This window comes from Balaenoptera borealis, assembly GCF_965194805.1.
Source record: "Balaenoptera borealis genome assembly, chromosome: 13".
In the NCBI taxonomy this organism is placed as follows: domain Eukaryota; kingdom Metazoa; phylum Chordata; class Mammalia; order Artiodactyla; family Balaenopteridae; genus Balaenoptera; species Balaenoptera borealis.
The window spans coordinates 28905571-28927299 of record NC_138870.1 but is presented as its reverse complement, the minus strand read 5'-3'; the positions used below and the strand labels follow the sequence as shown (position 1 = coordinate 28927299).

Genomic DNA, 21729 nt, shown 5'->3' with positions numbered 1-21729 from the left:
CCTCTTGATCTCCCTCACCTATTTCTCTCCTTTCTCTATACCCCTCCCCTCTGGCAACCAATGTTTCTTCTCTCTAACTGTAGTTCTGATTCTGTTTAGTTATGCTTGTTCATTTGTTTTGTTTTTTAGATTCCACATATAAGTGAAATCATACAGTATTTGTCTTTCTGAGTCTGACTTATTATACTTAGTATAATACCATCTAGGTCCATCCATGTTGTTGCAAATGGCAAGATTTCATTCTTTTTCATGGCTAAGTAACATAACTATATATATATATATTCATTTATTGATGTGCACTTAGGTTGCTCCCATATCTTGGCTATTGTAAATAATGTGCAATGCACATAGGGGTGTATATATCTTTTCTAATTAGTATTTTCATTTTCTTTGGATAAATACCCAGGAGAGGATTTGCTAGATCATGCAAACAGTTCTATTTAATTTTCTATAGCTCTATTTTTAAATTTTTGGGAAACCTCCACATTGTTTTCCATAGAGGCTGCACCAATTTACATTCCTACCAGCAGTGCAGAGGGTTTCCTTTCCTCTACATCCTCACCGACTTATTTATTTATTTATTTATTTATAATACCATTCTAAGAGGTGTGAGGGGATATCTTACTGTGGTTTTGATTTGAATTTATCTGATTAGTGATGTTGAGCATCTTTTTATGTGTTTATTGGCCATCTGTCTGTCCTTTTTGGAAAAATGTCTATGCAGATATTCTGCCCATTTTTTAAATTGGGTTTTTTTGGGTTTTTTTGACATTAAGTTGTATGAGTTCTTTGTATATCTTGGATATTAAACCCTTGTTGGATATATCACTTACAAACATCTTCTCCCATTCAGCAGGCGGTCTTTCCTTTTTGTTGATAGTTTTCTTCATTGTGCAAGAGCTTTTAAGTTTGATGTAGTCCAATTTGCTTATTTTCCCTATTGTTTCCCTTGCCTGAGGAGACACAGCCATACAAATATTGCTAAGACCAATGTTAAATTGCATACTGCCTACGTTTCAGGTCTTACATTTAAATCTTTAATCCATTTTGAGTTTATGTTTGTATATGCTGTGCAAAAGTTTGATTCTTTCACATGTAGCTGTCCAGTTTTCCCAATATCATGTATCAAAGAGCCTGTCTTTTCCCCACTGTATATTCTTGACTCCTTTGTCATAGATTAGTTGCCCATATAACTTTGGGTTCATTTCTGAGCTCTCTATTCAGTTCCATTGATCTATGTGGCTGTTTTTGTGCCAGTACTAACTGTTTTGATGACTACAGCTTTGTAGTATATTTTGAACTTAGGGAGCATTATACCTCCTGTTTTGTTCTCGTTTCTTAAGATTGTTTTGATTACCTGGGGTCTTTTGTGTTTCCACACAAATTTTAGATTATTTTTTCTAGTTCTGTGAAAAATGCCCTTGGTATTTTGATATGGATTGCACTGAATCTGTAGATTGCTTGGGGTAGCATGGTCATTTTAACAACATTTTTTTCTAATCCATGAGCACGACATATCCTTCCACCTGTGTCACCTTTCATTTCTTTCATCAGTTTCTTATAGTTGTCCAAGTACAGCTCTTTTACCTCCCTACTTAGATTTATTCTTTTTAATAAGATTGTAAATGGGATTATTTTCTTAATTTCTCTTTCTGATAGTTCATTGTTAGTGTGTAGATTTCTCTATATTACTTTTGTATCCTGCAACTTCACTGAATTCATTGATGAATGCTAGTAGTTTTTTAATGGTTTCTTTAGGATTTCTATGCATAGTATCACGTCACCTGCAAACACTGACAGTTTTACTTTTTCCTTTCATTTGGATTCTTTCAATTTCATTTTATTGTCTGACTGCTGTGGCTAGGATTTCCAATACTATGTTGTATAAAAGAGTGAGCATTCTTGTCTTCTTCCTATCTTAGAGGAAATGCTTTCAACTTTTTACCATCAAGTATAATGTTAACTGTGGGCTTTTCGTATATGGCCTTTATTATGTTGAGGTATGTTCATTCTATATCCACTTTGTTGAGAGTTATTATCACAAATGTTGAATTTTGTCAAAAGCTTTCTCTGCAACTATTGAGATGATCATACAATTTTTATTCTTCAATTTGTCAATATTGTGTATCACATCGATTGATTTGCATATATGAAACCATTCTTGCATCCCTGGGATAAATCCCATTTGATCATGTTGTATGATCCTTTTAATGTATTGATGAATTTGGTTTGCTTATATTTTGTTGTTTAAGAACAGTGTTTCCTTATTGATTTTTTGTTTGGATGATCTGTATTGATGTAAGTGGGGTGTTGAAGTCTCCTGTTGTGTTACTGTCATTTTCTCCCTATGTCTGTTAATATTTGCTTTGTATATTTAGGTGTTCCTCTGTTGGGTGCATATATATTTACAATTATCAGATCTTCTTATTGGATCAATCCCATTATCACTATGTAATGTCATTCTTTGTCACTTGTTATAGTCTTATTTTAAAGTCTATTTTGTCTGATATAAGTATTGCTACCCCACCTTTCTTGTTGTTTCCATTTGCATGGAATACCTTTTCTACTGTGGTATTTCTGAAACAGATAATTAAAGGTTTTTATTTCTGATAACTAGAAAGAAGGCAATAGGGCTAACAAATGGCATACATTAAGTTATTCATTCATTCATATTTATCAAATGACTGTTACAGCTGGCACAGCACAAGGCAATTGGAAAAGAGCAGTAATGAATGAAGAAAAGTTCTCTATGTACTAGATTTTATATCAAATTAATTATTCAATTTAAATTATGACATAGAGAATAAAAAGAAAGCACAAAGTCAAAGAATTCAGTAGAGAACAAAGAAAATAGGCAGAGGTCAAGTCAGGTAGGGCTTTACAGGCCACATGCAAGGTATTCTATATATCTAAAGCACAATGAGGAAGCACTGGGATGACATAATCTGAACTGTCCTTTTAAACAGTTAAACATGATGGATTGAAGATATGTTTTCCTACCCCTCTTGAAATGACACTGACATGACAATACAGCAATGAAAGGCTATAAATCCAATAGGATAAAAAGAATAGGAGAGGACACAGGAGTTGACAAAAAATGTCAATACCTTTCCAAGATAGAAGAAGGTGTAGTAACTGCCGTCCTGAGTAGAGGGAGCTTAAACCTCTAGAGGCAGATAAAAAATGAGAAGTTAATGCATCACCTCATAGAGCCTCAGAAAAACGCAAATATGAAGATACCTTGTACTGATTCTGCAGAAGTTGGGGGTAGGGTGAAGGGCTAAAAAAGGTGGGGTTAGGAGTTAGTGTAATTCTCTAAATGTCTTGAGGCTCAAGTCTCCACCCATAAAATTCTTGTGGTCAGGTGATTACACTTCTCCAATCTTGCAAATAAAAGGGTTTTTCCCTGGAGATAGAAAGGCTCCAGAAACAAGACAACAGGATTTCAAGAGGGCAGATTGAGGCACCAGAAAAAGGATGGTTAAGTAAAAGCAGACAGACTTTAATTATTACCCCATATCTCTAATGAAAGATTAGATTGTCCTTCTCTGAAATTTTGGGATGCTCCACTTCAAAGTACACTGAATCATCCTTCAGTGAAGCTCACTGGTTGTAAGCCTTATTAATGCATTTCAACTCCATATTATAGTGTTCTTAAATAGAAATAGAGAGCATTTACATCTAGTCATTTTTATCAGCAGACACCTGAGAAAATCCCACAATATGAAAAACAACAAACAAACAAACAAACAAACAAAAGTTATTCAGGGACACATAGTTTTTAGAGGCAGAAGCCCGGTGTGTCTCCCTTTGCCTGGCAAAACAATAAAGTTATCTTTTTCTACTTCACCCAAAACTCTGTCTCCAAGATTTGATTTGGCACCAGTGTAAAGAGAGGCTGAGCTTTGGGTAACAGTTTTGGCAACCATGAAGGGGCCAACTTGGGGATGGTCCCAGGGGTGTCCCTGAAGGCCAGATCACCTGGGACCCTTGCCTGGAAAGGCTGAGCCTCAATCATACCCTGTCCACCATCCCAGCAGCTGGACTCTGAGGCCGGAATAGATGGTGGAAGAGGGACAGCCTTAGCAGCTGCACTTTTGCCTTGAGGATGTTCCTCTCTTCCTCCTTCCTGGACCACCCTAGACTTCCTTCTCCAAGAAATTATTTTGGGGAAGCAGAAAAGATAGCACCTTATGTTGTGATACCTCTGCCAGAATCTGGGTCTCCCCTCGCCTGGAAGCTTCCTTACATCCCTCCAAAGCCGGGAGACAAGACGCTGCTGAAAGTGTGAAAAAGAGCAATGACCTGAGCAGCAGCTTGAAGAAAAATGGAAGGGACCCTATGATGTTCTTATTACTAGTCACGCTTCTCTAAAATTGCATGGAGTAAAACTGTGGGTACATCACACTAGAGTAAGAAGATTACCAGAGATGAATCAGCCAAGCCTGCCTACAGCCAGTGAGCAGACTCCCAAAAAGTAGATATCTCACCCTTTGGGAAATTATTTGTTTTGACAAATGGAATGAAAATTCTGTTTTCTTATCCTTTCTCATACCTTTTACTACAAAACTATAGATTCATATGCTGATTCTTTCAATAATTTTAACTGCTAGATATGTGGTCAGCTTCCTATTTCCAGGTCTTCAGGATTGCCTTAATGGGTTTTCCCCATACAGGGAATGGTTTGAAAACAACTGGCTACAAGTCTCTCCAAAGTGCCAAGTCTGGACCGGGTTTCAGGCTTATTCCTAAGGGACTGATATCTTAATCATATAAGACTTGGATCTGGGACTTGGAACTCAAATATTTCTAATTCGGTATCTATTCCTCCAAATTTAGGCAGGACTACACCCCATCTCAGCAGGAAGTAGTCAGAGCAGTCGTCACCCCATCAAAGAAAAGGGGGTAATGAAACCAAGTGGGGCCCTGTGGGGCTCCTCGGCATGGAGGCCCTTTTGTTCCCCATTTCTTTGTAGGCAAGACTCCAGCCTCCATGACTTTCCCTGAGTTCCAAAGGGCAGATTCAAGCAGATGCTAATCAAGAGAGGAGCAGCCAAGAAACCACCTTAGGCAAGATTAAAGGGACAAGAGTAGCTCATCAAGATTAGGAGACAGACCACCTGAGATGAGATTAAGAGAGTGCATTAGTCAGAGTTCTCTAGTGACAGAACAAATGAATTTCAGTGGTAGTAAAATTTTTGGATGGAAGAACCCCTGGATGATCATTTACTAAAATGAGAGTGTAATAGATGACAAGCCTTTTTTTTGCAAATCATTAATGGATAATTCTAGGTCTCTCATTTGATCTGCATGAATTTTGGTTTATTGACATACCAGTTTCACAAAATGAAAGCATAGCTCGAAGCCCAAATCACTATTTGTAGTTTTCTTTTTTCTCTTTTCTATTGAGGGAATGGTATTCTTTAATCCACACTTTTGGTATTTTAATACTTACATTGCTACAGTTCATGATACACTAAAATGTGGTGATCATCTCATAATATACACATAAATCATTATGTTATACATCTTAAACTTATTCAATGTTATATGTCAACTATATCTCAATAAAACTAGAGCAAAAAGAAGTTATTCAGAGGGAAAAGACACAAGACAGAAGCAGTGGAGGAAAGTTAAAGATAACAATTAACATGGTCTGAAAAGAAGTACAGACTATATGTCCATGAAATAAGAAACAAAAACAATCAATAAAAAGTATGCATATCTTAAAACTATAATAGCTGAAATTGTAGAAATTTAATAGAAAGTTCATAAAAGAAAGTCAAGCATACAGATAGCCAATAGGCACATGAAAAGATGCTCAATATCACTAATTACCAGAGAAATGCAAATCAAAATTACAATGAGTTATCACTCCACATAGGTAAGAATGCCCATCATCAAAAGTCTACAAATAATAAATGCTGGAGAGGGTGTGAAGAAAAAAAAACCCTCCTACACTGTTGGTGGGAATGTAAATTGGTGCAGCCTCTATGGAGAACAGTATGGAGGTTCCTTAAAAAATTAAAAATAGAGTTACCATATGATCCAACAATCCCAATCCTGGGCATATATCCAGATCAATCTCTAATTCAAAAAATACAAGCACTGCAATGTTCATAGCAGCACTATTTACAATAGCCAGGACATGGAAGTAACCCAAATGTCCATCAACAGATGAATGGATAAAGAAGATGTGGTACATGTCTACAGTAGACTACTACTCAGCCATAAAAAAAGAATGAGATAATGCCATTTTCAGCCACATGGATGGACCTAGAGATTATCATACTAAATGAAGTAAATCAGACAGAGAAAGACAAACTTCATATGATATCACTTATATGTGGAATCTAAAGTATGATACAAATGAACTTATTTATAAAACAGAATCAGACTCACAGATATAGAAAACAAATTTATGGTTACCAAAGTGGAAAGGGGGAGGATAAATTGGAGTTTGGGATCTGCAGATATGAACTACTATATATAAAATATGTAAACAACAAGGTCCTACTATATACTACAGGGAACAATATTTAATAACTTGTAATAACCTATAATAGAAAAGAATATGAAAAAGAATATATATATATATACACATACATATATCTGAATAACTTTGTTGTACAACAGAAACTAACATAACATTGTAAATCAACTATACTTCAATTTTCTTTAGAAAAAGAAAATAAAGTCAAGGAAATTTCCCAAAATTTCAACTGCAAAGAGTAGGGGGTGGTAGAGATGGAAAGCAGAAGAATAACAAAATAAAAGATTCAATCCTGGTGGTCCGAAATCCAACATAAAGGAGTTCTAGACAGGAAGAAAGAAATAGAAAGATATAGATATAGAATAGATAGATATGGATATAGATATAGAAAAAGATAAAGATATAGAAAAATAGAAAGCAAAGGATTATCAAAGGAATAAATCAGTAGAATTTCTCAAAATTGAGTCTCTGAAATGCTCACTGAATATCTGTCAGGATAAATGAACAAGTGAACACAATGGAAAAAGAGAAGACACCAAACCTTCCAGAGTGATGAATCAGATTGATTAAAAGGATCTGGAGCCAGAATAGAATGGGATTTCTCAATAGCAATACCCATGCCTGCAAGCCAGAAATCTGGTCATCATCATCACCACTTGGGTGTGAATGACGATGCCATTCTCCAAATTAAGAAATACGGAGAAGGCTCAAGCATGTACAGGAAGTTAGAACTGGGCCCTTATGAACCTGAGCTACTATAGAACACAGAAAAGGAATGTGGTAAAGCTTTAAATAAATTAAAATGTAATATTTGCCTCTGATCTTCATTTTCAGAGTGAGCTCAGCTGTTCTGATATTTCTTCATTTACTCACTCTCTTACTTCCTGTCTTTGGGATCAAGTAATATTTGAAATTATTTGAGTGAAAAAACATGCTGACTGCCATATCAGTAAACAAAGGGTGTTGCAGCCATCAAGCCATCACATTGCAGCCACCCCAAAGGTGAGCCTTTGAGGGAACTCAGGATAGAAACAGGATGCCTGCCATCAAGCAGTCAATCACTGCAGCAACCCCCCCAAAGGTGCACCCTGAGGAGACTCAGGATGGGAAAACCCAGAATATTGGCCCCACATAGTTAAGGTGCATATCAAAGGAATGATTTCAATGAGCCCAGACTCTTGCATCTTCCCATATATAGAAAAGTGCCAAATTCCTTAACTTAAGATATCTGGTTTTCTTTAACAGTAATGTTTTTATGTTCAGACTACCTGGTTTTTGTTGCAAAAACGCCTATATATCCTGGATCCTCCCTTACATTTTTGGAGTGGTCCCTCAGAGTGATCTAAGAGTCCTGTCCCCCAGGGTTGGGCTTGAATTCCTCAGAAAATCCACCAATACCTCGGGTAGATCTCTACCTGAGACGATAACTCCCTCTCCTCCATATTTTGAAAGGGGTATGGGAAGAGGAAAAAGAAAGAATTGGAAAAGCATTGAGCAAGCAGGGAAATCAGGGAGTACTGAATGTCCAAAATTACCACTCAAGAGGCTAGTTTAGCTCACACAGGAATTCTCATAGGATCTTCCCCCCCAAACCAATTCCTCCTCTACTTAATGCAAAGGTCACTCAGAAGGAAGCTGTGACAAAGACCCTTACAGCCTGTATTTTTTGACTATCAATGCCTCACATTAACACAGCAAATGGTGTTCAGTAAGTGTCAGCCTAACCTGTTCTCCCATTCCTTACTACTTTAGCAACTCCTTCAGAGTGTTGGTGAGGAAGTATATGAAAATCTGTATTGTGTTGTTTATTAGGCTCTTATTAAAATAGTTGGCAAAGAAATTTAAAGACTGTGAGTTTAAATTCTTGTCATCTTATCCTTCATCATTGAAAAAAAATGACTTTCAATGCAGTTTCTACTTTCCCAAAACTCTTACCTGAGCTTTAATAAGTGACATAAAATCCTGACTTGACCCACCTGTTAATGAACTGTGAGATGGCCTAAAGATGCCATCTCTAGATGGCCTAAAATAAATCAAATCCTTATGGTATTAATTTTAGAAGAAAGCAAAAATATTTCAGACAAATGAATTCAGAAAAATGAATATCCAAGTGAAATTAACTCTGCTTGTTGTGGAAACACAGCAGTAGGAATAGTAATAAACAACCAAATAGTAGGAACAGCATAAACAAATACCAGGAAAGTTATTTTCAGAATTTGCTTACTTAATAATATTTAACACTGAAATCAAACATAAGAGGGTCATTAGAGAGACATTCTGCCTTACTCCACATAAGCAAGTAAGTAGTATAAAATCACTGATTTGGTCATCCCACACAAGAGCTCATATAGTAAATATGAAAACACAGCATTACATTACAAGTTGTTTCATATGGGTCAGTCTAGAGTGTGGAGGACTGGAGGGCAAGGACAATTGGAAAGGGCCTTACTAAAATCTGTTACTTATGAAACTGAGCAGGACCCTGAGGGGCCTTCCTGAGTACAGAATCTCCTCTCTGTCCCCCATTTCTTGATTGTAGAAAAAAAGGCATTAGTCTTCAAGGTCTTCACTAAGTTCCAAAGAGAAGGCTCAAGCAGTTAATGATTAGGACAATAGAGGCACAGGACTGCTAGTTCCTCCTGAAGATAGATATACAATCTGATGCGTATCTTTAAGTTATTCTGTAGAAACTAAGACCCCCCCACCCCGGTGGAGGATGGTGACTACATGCTGACCACAAGCATGTAGGCCTCAGACTGGTTAGAACCAGAAGGTTGAGGTTTCCAAAACATCACCCTATTACCTCACCACCAACCAATCAGAAGAATGTCCACAAGCTGATCACACAACCTATGACCTTCTTTCCTAACACTGTCTTTAAAAACCCTTGCCTGAAAGCCATTTGAGCATAAGCTGCCTGTTCTTCTTGCTTGGTGCCCTGCAAATAAATCCTTACTTTGCTGCAAACACCCACTGTCAGAGTTTGGCTTTCTGTAACATCAGCACAGGAGCCCTTGTTCAGTAACACTTATCTTTAAACATAGTGGATATTCAAGATTTTTTTAAATCACAGTGAAATTATTTCTTTAGTCAATCTGATCTAAAAAAAAAAACCCAAATCGATGTGCATTAAAAAAAAAAAAAAAAGGAAATGAAGCCTGCAGATTTTACTTTCTCTTAATTCACGATAAAAATAGTCCTAGTTATACCAATTGTCCTATGAATCAGGTCAAAATGATTCAACTAATAAATGCTCCCTACTGGGATGTTATGCTGAATATTTATAGTAAGCTTTATCAGTGTCCTTACAGAGGAAATAATTTATCACAAACTGTCAAACAGTTTAAAATAAAACAACCTATTCTACGGGAGCAAAACCTGCTGTCCCAAAATGTCTCTTTGGCATATAGATTATTTTGAGCTGAAAACAACAGTACCAAAAAGACTCAGGAAGAAACTTCGACCTTCCTCCTAGCTGCCTAAAAAAACGTAGATAGAGGAGTCCAGGAAGGGAGCTATCATCATAGGTAACTATTGTATGAACTAGATTTGTAGACTGGGAGGAACCTAGCAAGGTCTGTTTGTTAAAATTTCTCTTGTCTCCATATGGCCGAGAACACATTTGTTTACCAAGCATTTGCTTTCCCATCTCCATGTGAATTGCCTTCCTCCCCTTCGAGGTACCAAACCACTACCCCCAACACCCTTTTTTGCTTTAGCTGAAGAGGGCTTTTAAGGTGAGGGTTGCAGCCATTTTGGTGAGTTACTCATTTTTCCTGAGTCTCTCCCACTGTATACATGTTATATACATATTTTTTCTCCTGTTGATTTGCTTCAAATCAATTTAATTCGTAGACCAGCCTGAAGAATCAAGATGGGTAGGGGGAAATGTCTTCCTCCTCAACAAGAACAAATTCAGGATATTCCACTTCTAAAGTAAAGAATCCTTACCTAACAAAGGTTAAATCAATCTTCAGGTTATAATATGGGATCAAACTCAGCCTGAAAACAATTTAAAAGCAATGTAAATGCATTTCCTGTAAACTTGTGGCACATGTTTATTAACATTATTTTGTAGCTCTAGCTCCATTAGTGATTATCATTCATTTGCATTAGAGAATTATGAGTCCAAGCCCCTCAGTCATCTCCTCGACTGAGATAAACACCTGAAAACAATTTCCTCAGGTTAAGCAGTGGTGTGTGTGACAGATTTGAAATTAACCCTCCTCCCCTTTAACAACTGTGGCTTGTCTTTTTCAGTATTTAAGTCACTTGAAAGGGTGATAAATGGGTTCAGGTTATGCAGTCTCAATCGCCAATTCCAGATTAGTGGACAGAATCCTAACTGAATATTAATACAAATAACATATTTTGTTTTGGGATATCCTAAGTTTAACAAAGAAAAAATCAAAAAGGCAATCAATTAAAATTTGACTATTCAGTTTGTTTATGCATAAAGAAAAACTGAACTGGGTAATCAGTAAATGTACCTCATGGTGAATTTCACTACTAGTAATAAAAAGACCTCTTGGGTTGAATATTCTGTCTCTAAACAATCATTTTTAAAATGCTTTCCTGGGATGTCTTCTTTCTATAGACATCTAGTTTTATTACTCATCTACTGGTTTTTTCAATTGAACTTTTTCAGTTTGTTTTCAGTTGGAATGACTTTTCAGAAAAGTAGAACCGGATAGAGCACATCCGTAGTCACGTTGGAGGGAAGAGGGGATTGGTGTACGGAGGCTGAAAAAGGTACAGAGAAAACCAAGATTTCTCGCCCTCCTGTGCCCCCAGAAGAGCATCCCCAGCCTCAACAGGACAACCCAGCAGGGGAGCCGGGCCGCCCCTCCCCCATGGTCTCCCCCTTCCCCCGGGGACTAAAGAAGGGGGACGGCGCGTTCTGTTGGGGGTCACCGGGCCGGCGTCAGGCTGCGATTGGACGCGCCCCCATCAGGCACCCGCCAGAAACACAACCGCTGCAGCAGCCGAGGGCTTTAGTTTTTTTACGTCTCCCACCCCCTCCCCTCCGCACTCCATGCCGGGTCTCTCTCCAGCTCGCTTGGGCTCGTTCGCGCCGCGTGAGAGTTGGCAAAAACCTCGCAGCCGCCGCTGCCGCCTCTGCCTCGCCCTGGTTACCGCCCCAGCCTCTCCGCCTTCTCCCGAGCCCTCCGCTCCCGCCATGGGGCCAACTTGGGGCTCCTAAATTGCCGCCTTTTAGCTGCGCGCTCTCCGGCCAAAGTCCTCGAGGGCCGGTTATGGTTTAGGGCGCTAGAGGGGCCAGCACAGAGGTAACGGGAAGGGGAAAGGACGGCTAACTGGGGGAAACAAGGCCAAACGATGAGTTTCCAAAAGGAGGACGGAGTGAGCAGTCTGTGCCAGAAGGCGCTGCACATCGTCACCGAGCTGTGCTTCGCGGGCCAGGTGGAGTGGGAGAAATGCTCGAGCATCTTCCCCCCGGACAGGGGCAGCCAGGGCGGAAGTACCGCAGGTAATTGGGGGAGGGCTCCGCTCGCGACCTCCCCCCAGTCGTCTGGGACCCGCGTCCTCTCGGCTCTAAGCTCCCGGGTCCTGAGCCTTCAGTGCGGCGCCGGCGCATCTTTGGGACGCCGCGCTTTCCTATCCTACCTCGCTCCTTCCTTCTGGTCAGCTCCTGGCGACTTCCAGCGTGGATTGTTCGGGTTTTGTCTCCTCGCCTCCATCTGCCCGGCTTCTTCCACTTCTCCGGTCCACTCCGTACTCGCCGGCGCCGTCTCTAGCTCCCAGGCGCCTGCACCCCCCCTCTCTCAGCTCTCCCACGCCTCCGATCTCCCTCCCGGAGTGGAGGGGCGAGCGCGGGCGGCAGCGTCCGACTGTTAGCCGAGCGCTGCCCGCGGGGGCCATTCGCCACCCGGACTCTGGCTGTCCTAGCTTGTACCGCGGGTGGTGGGTCGTGGCTTGGGGAAGGGGCCGGGCGGAAGAATCCGGGCGTGGACGCAAAGAACCGCGTTGGAAATGGGGCTGCCTTGGCCCTCGAGAGCAGAAAAGATCCCTGTAGGGATAACCCGCGGCCGCAAGCTGTCTAGCATTTGACAGTGTGCAAAGCCCTTTAATACATATGACTTTATAGGGCTTCATGACAACGTTGGCCCAACAGCAGGGATTATGGATCCCATTTTTTTGACGCGACAGGTAAGGCTCAGTGCACATACAGATTTACGTGGAACAGAGGCAAAGGGTTATAAATCCTTTCTACACACGTGCTCATACACCCCCCAACACAGGCACCCTCTCTGCCCCTTCAAGAAACTTGGGGGGAAAAAACGGGGTGGGGTGGAGGAGACACATCGACCTTCAGAAATCTGGAGGTGGAAAGAAGTCTCAGGTGACAGATTTTTCTCAAAGGGGGGTGGGGAGCGTATCAGAGCCACTGTTTTGGTCATGCTTGGGGTAAAGGGTTTTTTACCACCTGCGCTATGTGCAGCCTGTTGTGCTGTTGACGCGGGCGAGATGGATTCCGGAAGTTGCTGGCCGCGTGGTTTTAAGAGTCCCTTGTGAGAGGGTCACTTGTTGCTTTGGGAGACGAACACTGGTTGGGGATTTTCGTCATCGGGCTGGAAGGTTATCATTCCTTCTGTAGGGTATTGTTTCTTTCCCCTTACTTTCCCGTCATTTTAGTCACCTGGCAGGGCTTCGTGGGTTGAGGGTAGCCAAGGCAACAGGTAAGAGTTGGACCGTAGCTCAGTGTGGAACGTGACGGTGAACTCTGTGCTGGGGAGGAGGCAAAGAGGTCACAGTTAGTGATCCCCTCATCCACTACTACCAAAGACAAAGGGAGAGGGGACTGAGGTGGAGGAGAGATGTGGTTTAGTCTTTGCATACCATTATTTAAGTGGAATATTTGCACTTTTAAAATTCTCTGATCTTGGCAATAGGAACCACGAGAGGCTTCTGTGTGCACTTGGCAGAACCTGAGGAGATGTTGCTATTTGGGCCCTGGAGCGGAATGATACATAATTGCTTCTGTACATATTCTGGAAGCGTAGACATTTTGTGAATTTTTATAAACACAACAGAGTCTTTTCCATTTATTCAGCAGGTGTTAAATTGCTAAGAATGTATGAAACTCAACTACTAGTGGAAGGCACTGGGTGAACATTGTGTATATGCTTGTCTTGTGTATGGTAGCTAAGCATGAGATAAACACTCAAAATAGAGTGAACTTAAAATCCTGTGTGGTGATTGGATAAGTTGCTCTGAAATGTCTTTGATGATACACTTGCTAAAGATAAGACTAAGAGAAGGAAGTGACGTGAAAGAAATGAGAGTATTTAAGTTTAAAGACCTGTACTTTGGTCATTTAACAGTTGATACTGTGGATAAAACTACTGATTTCCACCACTACCCCACCACCACCCCTTGTGATCATACACCGAATAGTGGTTTCCTGGGTCTCAAATTGATTGATAATGAGGAAAATTTGAAGGTTGGAAAACAAACACTAGCTCTTAAATCTTTATAAATACACAATTATCAGCTTAAGGTAAAGCACAGTATATGAATTGTAGAAAGGGTTCTGAGCTCATCCTAAGCACTACAAGAAGTAGTTGTAATCCTAATTCTTTTTGGACTTTCCCTTGGGAACAAAAAGTGGGCAAAACATAGTCTAAAACAATTACATGGATATTTTTCTGCCCTTAGGGGAAAATATATACTATTCAAATGGGGTATTCAATTTAATATATGAATATTTATTGAATGGCTGTCACTAGAAAATACATCCTTCTAGGTTGTGTATGCGATATAAAGATGCACAAGATTGCTTTACATTTTCCATTTGTAAATCTATGCAACAATTAGAAGTAAAATACTTTAATCTGCAAATAAACTCCCAATACCAATATATATCTATGAAACGGATCAAAGATTATTTACCAAATCTTTAATTATATTAATTAGCAACTCAGCTTCACTTTGTTCTTTAAAGTAAATATTCTTATAACTTATGTACTTGTGTCCTTTATTAAAGATCCCTACGTAAACACATTTCCAGTAGGTGATCCTTCTACTCACTGTTTGTTTAATGAGAAACACATTATTGGTAGGAGGACATGGACATTGAATGGTACAGTGGTTTTTTACTTTCAGCACTGCCCAGATGGTGTCAGTTATTCTAAGGTTGCAGTGACAATTGCAAGCTTCCAGATTGTGTATATTTTTAGATTCCTTCATATAGGTGTAGAGGCAGAGAAGTTCAGGTATAGTCCTCCTTTGGTCTCCATGGGGGATTTGTTCTAGAAGCCCCCACAGATAACAAAATTTGTGATGCTCAAGTTCCTTATATAAAATGATGTAGTATTTGCATGTAACCTACAGCGCTTCCTCCCATATAATTTACATCATCTCTAGATTACTTTTAATACCTAAATCAATGTAAATGATTATGTTAATAGCTGTAAATACAATGTAAATGTAATGTAAATAGTAGCCTGTGTAAAAAATTCAAGTTTTGGTTTTTTGAACTTCCTAGAATTTTTTTTTTTTTTAATATTTTCAACCTGTGGTTGGTTGATCCCATGGATACAGAACATGGATACAGAGGGTTGACTGTAATCCTAAAGTTATTCTACCTTAAAGAAGTCATGAATCATATATATAAATAAGATATTCTCCTACTGTTTTTTTTAATGCCAGTAAGGAGCAGCTTCACCATTCTCTTTACCATTTACTACTACAGCAGTAGCAGAAACAGCAGCAGCGTTATTGACTTGAGTATCAAGCAATTAAGTTGACAGATCCTATATTTTAGTAAACTTTATAAAAACTTAACTGCAGATGGCAACACTATTTAATTTACTCTTTTGGAATAGTTTTCTTAGAGACATTATTGATGCCAACATTACTAGTACACTGGAAAGTTCATCATGTGCCATTTTTTTAGAAAATCAGATTTTTGCAGTCTTTTTGCCACTGATTCTCCCTGTCCCCCTAAATAGATAGATCACCCACTAAATTCATTAATTTATTGATATAATAAGACTTAGTGCTATAATGCTTAGGGAAAATACAAAACAATATATTGGCCTTAAATGTGATTTTTCATACATACTGTGATTGAATATACATAAGAGTATTTGAACTGCATTTGAGTTCATTTCTGGTCAGTCTTTAATTGCTTCTCCATATCCAAATCCCTATGAGGTTTTAGGAAACTTTGTTGCTTGAAAAGCAGACCTCATAAATTCAGCTAATCAAACCCACTTAAGCTCATAGTCACATCACAACTGTATAGACCTAACCATAATTTAAATATTTTAAATAAACATTTAATTAATTAATGTTATAAATTTGCATTTTTATACTTTTAATTTAGTACTAAAAATTCTAAAATAAACATTTAAACAAATTCTTCTAAATTCATGTGTGTTCTTCAATTTCTTAGATGTGGGAGCAAGTAGGTATTTATATGGCAAACACTTTCACTGAAGTTACTTGACTAATAAGAATGGTACTGGTACCATTAATTAAATGTGCACAGTTGTTCAAGTTAATGTAAATGTAGAATTAATATACAATCACAGGTTATAAATCATTTACTCAATTACGAATATATGTAAAGATTTAAAAAATAAATTTGGCTAATTTAACACAATATTTGGTACTATACTTGATACCATATTTTATTGAATCTAAGATGCTATTGATTACAAGACACAACATTATTTTATATGATACCAAAAAAGGAAAAAGAAGGATGCAAATTAAATTATGCTTTCTTATCACATAGAATTTCTATTTTATACTTATGGAAAAACTTCTAAAAGTTAGACATAAATTTTTAATATCATATATCACTCTTGTACAAATATAAAAAGGAAAGCATAAAAGACAAATAGGTTAAAATAATTTAAAAATTAAAGTTTTGAGTCTGATTCTTCTGAATGGCTTTTTGATTGAGAATTGGTGATACCTTTGTTTATCCACTCATTATTGGACTCTTTACCATCAAGAATGCTGTCAAGAGTAGTAATGATGCATTTTTTTTCCTTGCAGGGATTTATAAAAGATATAAAATCTAGTGTTGCTGTGCTCTAAAGCTAGCTGTACAGTTATGTCGAATGTTGGCAATGTTGCCAAACTCATCTGACCCAACAAAAGTTTGGCTTATGAGGGTTATGGGTCTGCTTCGCTATTTTCTCCAGTATTTTCTTCCAAGCTGATTTAGACTCATTCTGCGACTTCTGATGCTGATGTATTTGCTTTAGCACATACACAGAGAAAACTATGACACACTTACTTAATGGCTATTAGCAATTGTAACAAGCTTATTATTCTTCATCCAGCTGCCTGGAATGTAGACATTAAGCTTGCCATCTTGGACTTTAAGGAGAAAGCAAAAACCTTTGAATAGAAAAGTAAAAATATGGAAGAAACCAGGATTCCAAACACCTGAAGCTGATGTATTTGCCCTGCTTTCTTATGCTGAGCCAATTAATTAAATGAGAGGGAAATAAACTTCTATCTTGTTTAAGTCACTATTTATTTGGTCCCTTATTGTAGAAATCAGAATTATGCCCCATTATAATAATAACACCATATGAAGAGTATAAATAAGTTAACTTCAAAGGTAATTCCAATTTTCGTTTTAGAGGCAGCTTTCCTCAGCTTTCTCTGAATAAGAGTTGCTGGTTTGAGTTTTATTACCTCTTGTTCTCTGCAGAATGTTGCCATAAACATGGTCTGTCATCAGGCAACAATGAGGACAACCAAAGAAACAAAAGACTTGGAATATACAAGAAATTATAATTTCTGATTAATTGAGAAATTACTTCTTTGTACATTTTGAGAAATTAAAAAACTAGAATTTTAAAATTTTAAAAAATGATGCAGAAAGACACAGATAAGATTATCAACTAAGGCAGTAGTAATTGGAATTGAGAGCATGAAAATTGGCCTATGTTTTTCTGCATCATAGCCATCTGCATGGTTAATAGGTAATTAGACCTAACAGTATTTACATTCCATAGTAATTAAGACCATGCAAATGTTAGACTTTAGCAAAGTTCTGTTTTACTAAAAGATTCTGAGGAATTAGCATTTTTTGGCTTATTCTGTTTGCTGATGAGAGTGGTCTTTCCTGTTTTATTCAGAACAATGTCACTTTATTTTGAGATATTAAGACATGATAAAAGAGTAAGATCTTTATAGCTACAAATCAATCAGAGATATAGAGTCAGCCAACCAGACAGATAGATAAGTAGATACATACCGGTGGAAGCAATAGTTATGCATATGTATGTAGTCAAATCACAGTTTGAGCAATTTTAAACCTGATTATCTTTGAGTCTAATCTAATTTTTGAAATTTCATTTACTCTAATTCTTACCAAGATATAATTGGATGAATGACATATAATGGATTCTTTTTAATTATCCAGAGACGTTAAAATTTTGATCTAGAGAGATCCTCCTCTCCACCTTACCTCATTTCTTTTATCTTCTCCTCCTCTCCACCTTACCTCATTTCTTTTATGATCATGCTCAAACACTAGTCATTATGTTAAACAGTATTATTTTAGAATTATAAATTCAAATATTCCGAGCGTCAACGAAGAGCTCCTATGCTTTTATCTTTCTCATTTGGAAACTCCATTCAGTTTTCTACCTCTGTGTGAATTCCCTGTCAACAAATATTGCATCATACTTATGATACATCATTTATTCATTGCAATCATTTTTCCTTTGAGGTTTATCGCATTCTCCTGGGAAGGTAGAGGGTGCTCATTCATGGATAAATTCATCTGCTTCTCTATTCCTACACCAAAGAAACTGAATATTTAGGAGGTTTTAAAACCAGGCAGATGAGTATCACTCTTAGTCTCCAATATCAAAAGAACCCTCATTTCTGACCAGACATCCTTTGTTTTCCTATTCAATTTTCTCCTGTTCTCTAAAGTTCATATATCAGATTTTCCCCACTCTGTTTAAATATTCCAAATTATTCCCCAATATCCCAAAATAACTGGCAGTGGACCCTAACTCCTATTTTGCAGAGAAAATTGTACTTACAAACAAGAATTCCCTTGTCTTCCTGCCTATACCTATAAACTTACCTGATTCCAGAACCATCCTCCTTTTCTTTTTTTTTTTTTAACATCTCTATTGGAGTAGAATCGCTTTACAATGGTGTGTTAGTTTCTGCTTTATAACAAAGTGAATCAGCTATACATATACATATATCCCCATATCTCCTCCCTCTTGCATCTCCCTCCCACACTTCCTATCACACCCCTCTAGGTGGTCACAAAGCACTGAGCTGATCTCCCTGTGCTATGGGGCTGCTTCCCACTAGCTATCTATTTTAGATTTGTTACTTTATATAAGTCCATGCCACTCTCTCACTTCATCACAGCTTACCCTTCCCCATCTCCATATCCTCAAGTCCATTCTCTACGTCTGCATCTTTATTCCTGCCCTGCCCCTAGGTTCTTCAGAACCATTTTTTTTTTTTTTAGATTCCATATATATGTGTTAGCATACAGTATTTATTTTTCTCTTTCTGACTTACTTCATTCTGTATAACAGTCTCTAGGTTCATCCACCTCACTACAAATAACTCAATTTCATTTCTTTTTATGGCTCAGTAAAATTCCATTGTATATACGTGCCACATCTTCTTTTACCATGCATCTGTCAATGGACACTTAGGTTGCTTCCATGTCCTGGCTATTGTAAATAGAGCTGCAATGAACATTTTGGTACATCACACATTTTGAATTATGGTTTTCTCAGGGTATATGCCCAGTAGTGAGATTGCTGGGTCATGTGGTAGTTCTATTTTTAGATTTTTAAGGAAGCTCCATAATGTTCTCCATAGTGGCTCTATCAAATTACATTCCCACCAACAGTGCACTTTTCTCCACACCCTCTCCAGCATTTATTGTCTGTAGATTTTTTGATGATGGCCATACTGACTGGTGTGAGGTGATACCTCATTGTAGTTTTGATTTGCATTTCTTTAATGATTAATTATGTTGAGCATCCTTTCATGTGTTTCGTGGCAATCTGTATATATTCTTTGGAGAAGTGTCTGTTTAGGTCTTCTGCCCATTTTTGGATTGGGTTGTTTGTGTTTTTGATATTGAGCTGCATGACCTGCTTGTAAATTTTGGAGATTCATGCTTTATCAGTTGCTTCATTTGCAAATATTTTCTCCCATTCTCAGGGTTGTCTTTTCATCTTCTTTATGGTTTCCTTTGCTGTGCAGAAGCTTTTAAGTTTCATTAGGTTCCATTTGTTTATTTTTGTTTTTATTTCCATTTCTCTAGGAGGTGGGTCAAAAAGGATCTTGCTATGATTTATGTCATAGAGTGTTCTGCCTATGTTTTCTGCTAAGACTGTCTGGCCTTACATTTAGGTATTTAATCCATTAGGAGTTTATTTTTGTGTATGGTGTTAGGGAGTGTTCTAATTTCATTCTTTTACATGTAGCTGTCCAGCTTTCCCAGCACCACTTATTGAAGAGGCTGTCTTTCCTCCATTGTATATTCTTGCATCCTTTATCAAAAATAAGGTGACCATATGTGCATGGGTTTACCTCTGGGCTTTCTATACTGTTCCATTGATCTATATTTCTGTTATTGTGCCAGTACCAAACTGTCTTGGTTACTGTAGCTTTGTAGTCTAGTCTGAAATCTGAGAGCCTGATTCCTCCAGCTCCATTCTTCTTTCTCAAGATTGCTTTGGCTATTTGGGGTTTTTTGTGTTTCCATACAAATTGTGAAATTTTTTGTTCTAGTTCTGTGAAAAATGCCATTGGTAGTTTGATAGGGATTGCATTGAATCTGTAGATTGCTTTGGGTAGTAGAGTCATTTTCACAATGTTGATTCTTCCAAGAACATGGTATAGCTCTCCATCTATTTGTATCATCTTTAATTTCTTTCATCAGTGCCTTATAGTTTTCTGCATACAGGTCTTTTGTCTCCTTAGGTAGGTTTATTCCTAGGTATTTTGTTCTTTTTGTTGCAATGATAAATGGGAGTGTTTCCTTAATTTCTCTTTCAGATTTTTCATTATTAGTGTATAGGAATGCAAGAGATTTCTGTGCATTAATTTTGTAACCTACTACTTTACCAGATTCATTGATTAGCTGTAGTAGTTTTCTGGTGACATCTTTCGAATTCTCTATGTATAGTATCATGTCATCTGCAAACAGTGAGAGCTTTACTTCTTCTTTTCTGATTTTGGATTCCTTTTATTTCTTTTTCTTCTCTGATTGCTATAGCTAAAACTTCCAAAACTATGTTGAATAACAGTGGTGAGGGTGGACAACCTTGTCTTGTTCCTGATCTTAGAGGAAATGGTTTCAGTTATTCACCATTGATAACGATGTTGGCTGTGGGTTTGTCATATATGGCCTTTATTATGTTGAGGTAAGTTCCCTCTATGCCTACTTTCTGCAGGGCTTTTATCATAAATGGGGGTTTAATTTTGTTAAAACATTTTTCTGCATCTATTGAGATCATCATATGGTTTTTCTCCTTCAACTAGTTAATATGGTTTATCACATTGATTGATGTGCATGTATTGAAGAATCCTTGCATTCCTGGGATAAACCCCACTTGATCATGGTGTATGATCCTTTTAATGTGTGTTGGATTCTCTTTGCTAGTATTTTGTTCAGGATTTATGCATCTATGTTCATCAGTGATATTGGCCTGTAGTTTTCTTTTTTTTGTGACATTTTTGTGTGGTTTTGGTATCAGTGCGATGGTGGCCTCGTAGAATGAGTTTGGGAGTGTTCCTCCCCCTGCTATATTTTGGAAGAGTTTGAGAAGGGCAGGTGTTAGCACTTCTCTAAATGTTTGATAGAATTCACCTGTGAAGCCATCTTGTCCTGGGCTTTTGTTTGTTGGAAGATTTTTAATCACAGTCTCAATTTCAGTGCTTCTGATTGGTCTGTTTATATTTTCTATTTCTTCCTGGGTCAGTCTCAGAAGGTTGTACTTTTCAAAGAATTTGTCTATTTTTTCCAGGTTGTCCATTTCATTAGCATATAGTTGCTTGTAGTAATCTCTCATGATTCTTTGTATTTCTGCAGTGTCAGTGGTTACTTCTTCTTTTTCATTTTTAATTCTGTTGATTTGAGTCTTCTCCCTTTTTTTCTTGATGAGTCTGGCTAATGGTTTGCTAGTTTTGTTTATCTTGTCACAGAACCAGCTTTTAGTTTTATTGATCTTTGCTATGTTTTCCTTCATTTC

At 37.8% G+C, this 21729-nt stretch overlaps 1 protein-coding gene and 1 long non-coding RNA gene across 2 annotated transcripts in view; one reads left to right on the top strand and one right to left on the bottom strand.

Annotated features, from left to right (window-relative positions):
- LOC309610004 overlaps positions 1–21729 on the bottom strand; it is a 263329-nt gene that overhangs the window by 131965 nt on the left and 109635 nt on the right. The gene's annotated exons all lie outside the window — the stretch shown is intronic.
- Positions 6890–21729, top strand: part of SYT10 (synaptotagmin 10) — an 88119-nt gene continuing 73279 nt past the window's right edge. The window contains exon 1 of the mRNA XM_082352213.1: positions 6890–11981. Coding sequence (XP_082208339.1) covers positions 11831–11981 — 151 coding nt within the window. The 5' untranslated portion in view covers positions 6890–11830. The remainder of the gene's footprint in view (positions 11982–21729) is intronic.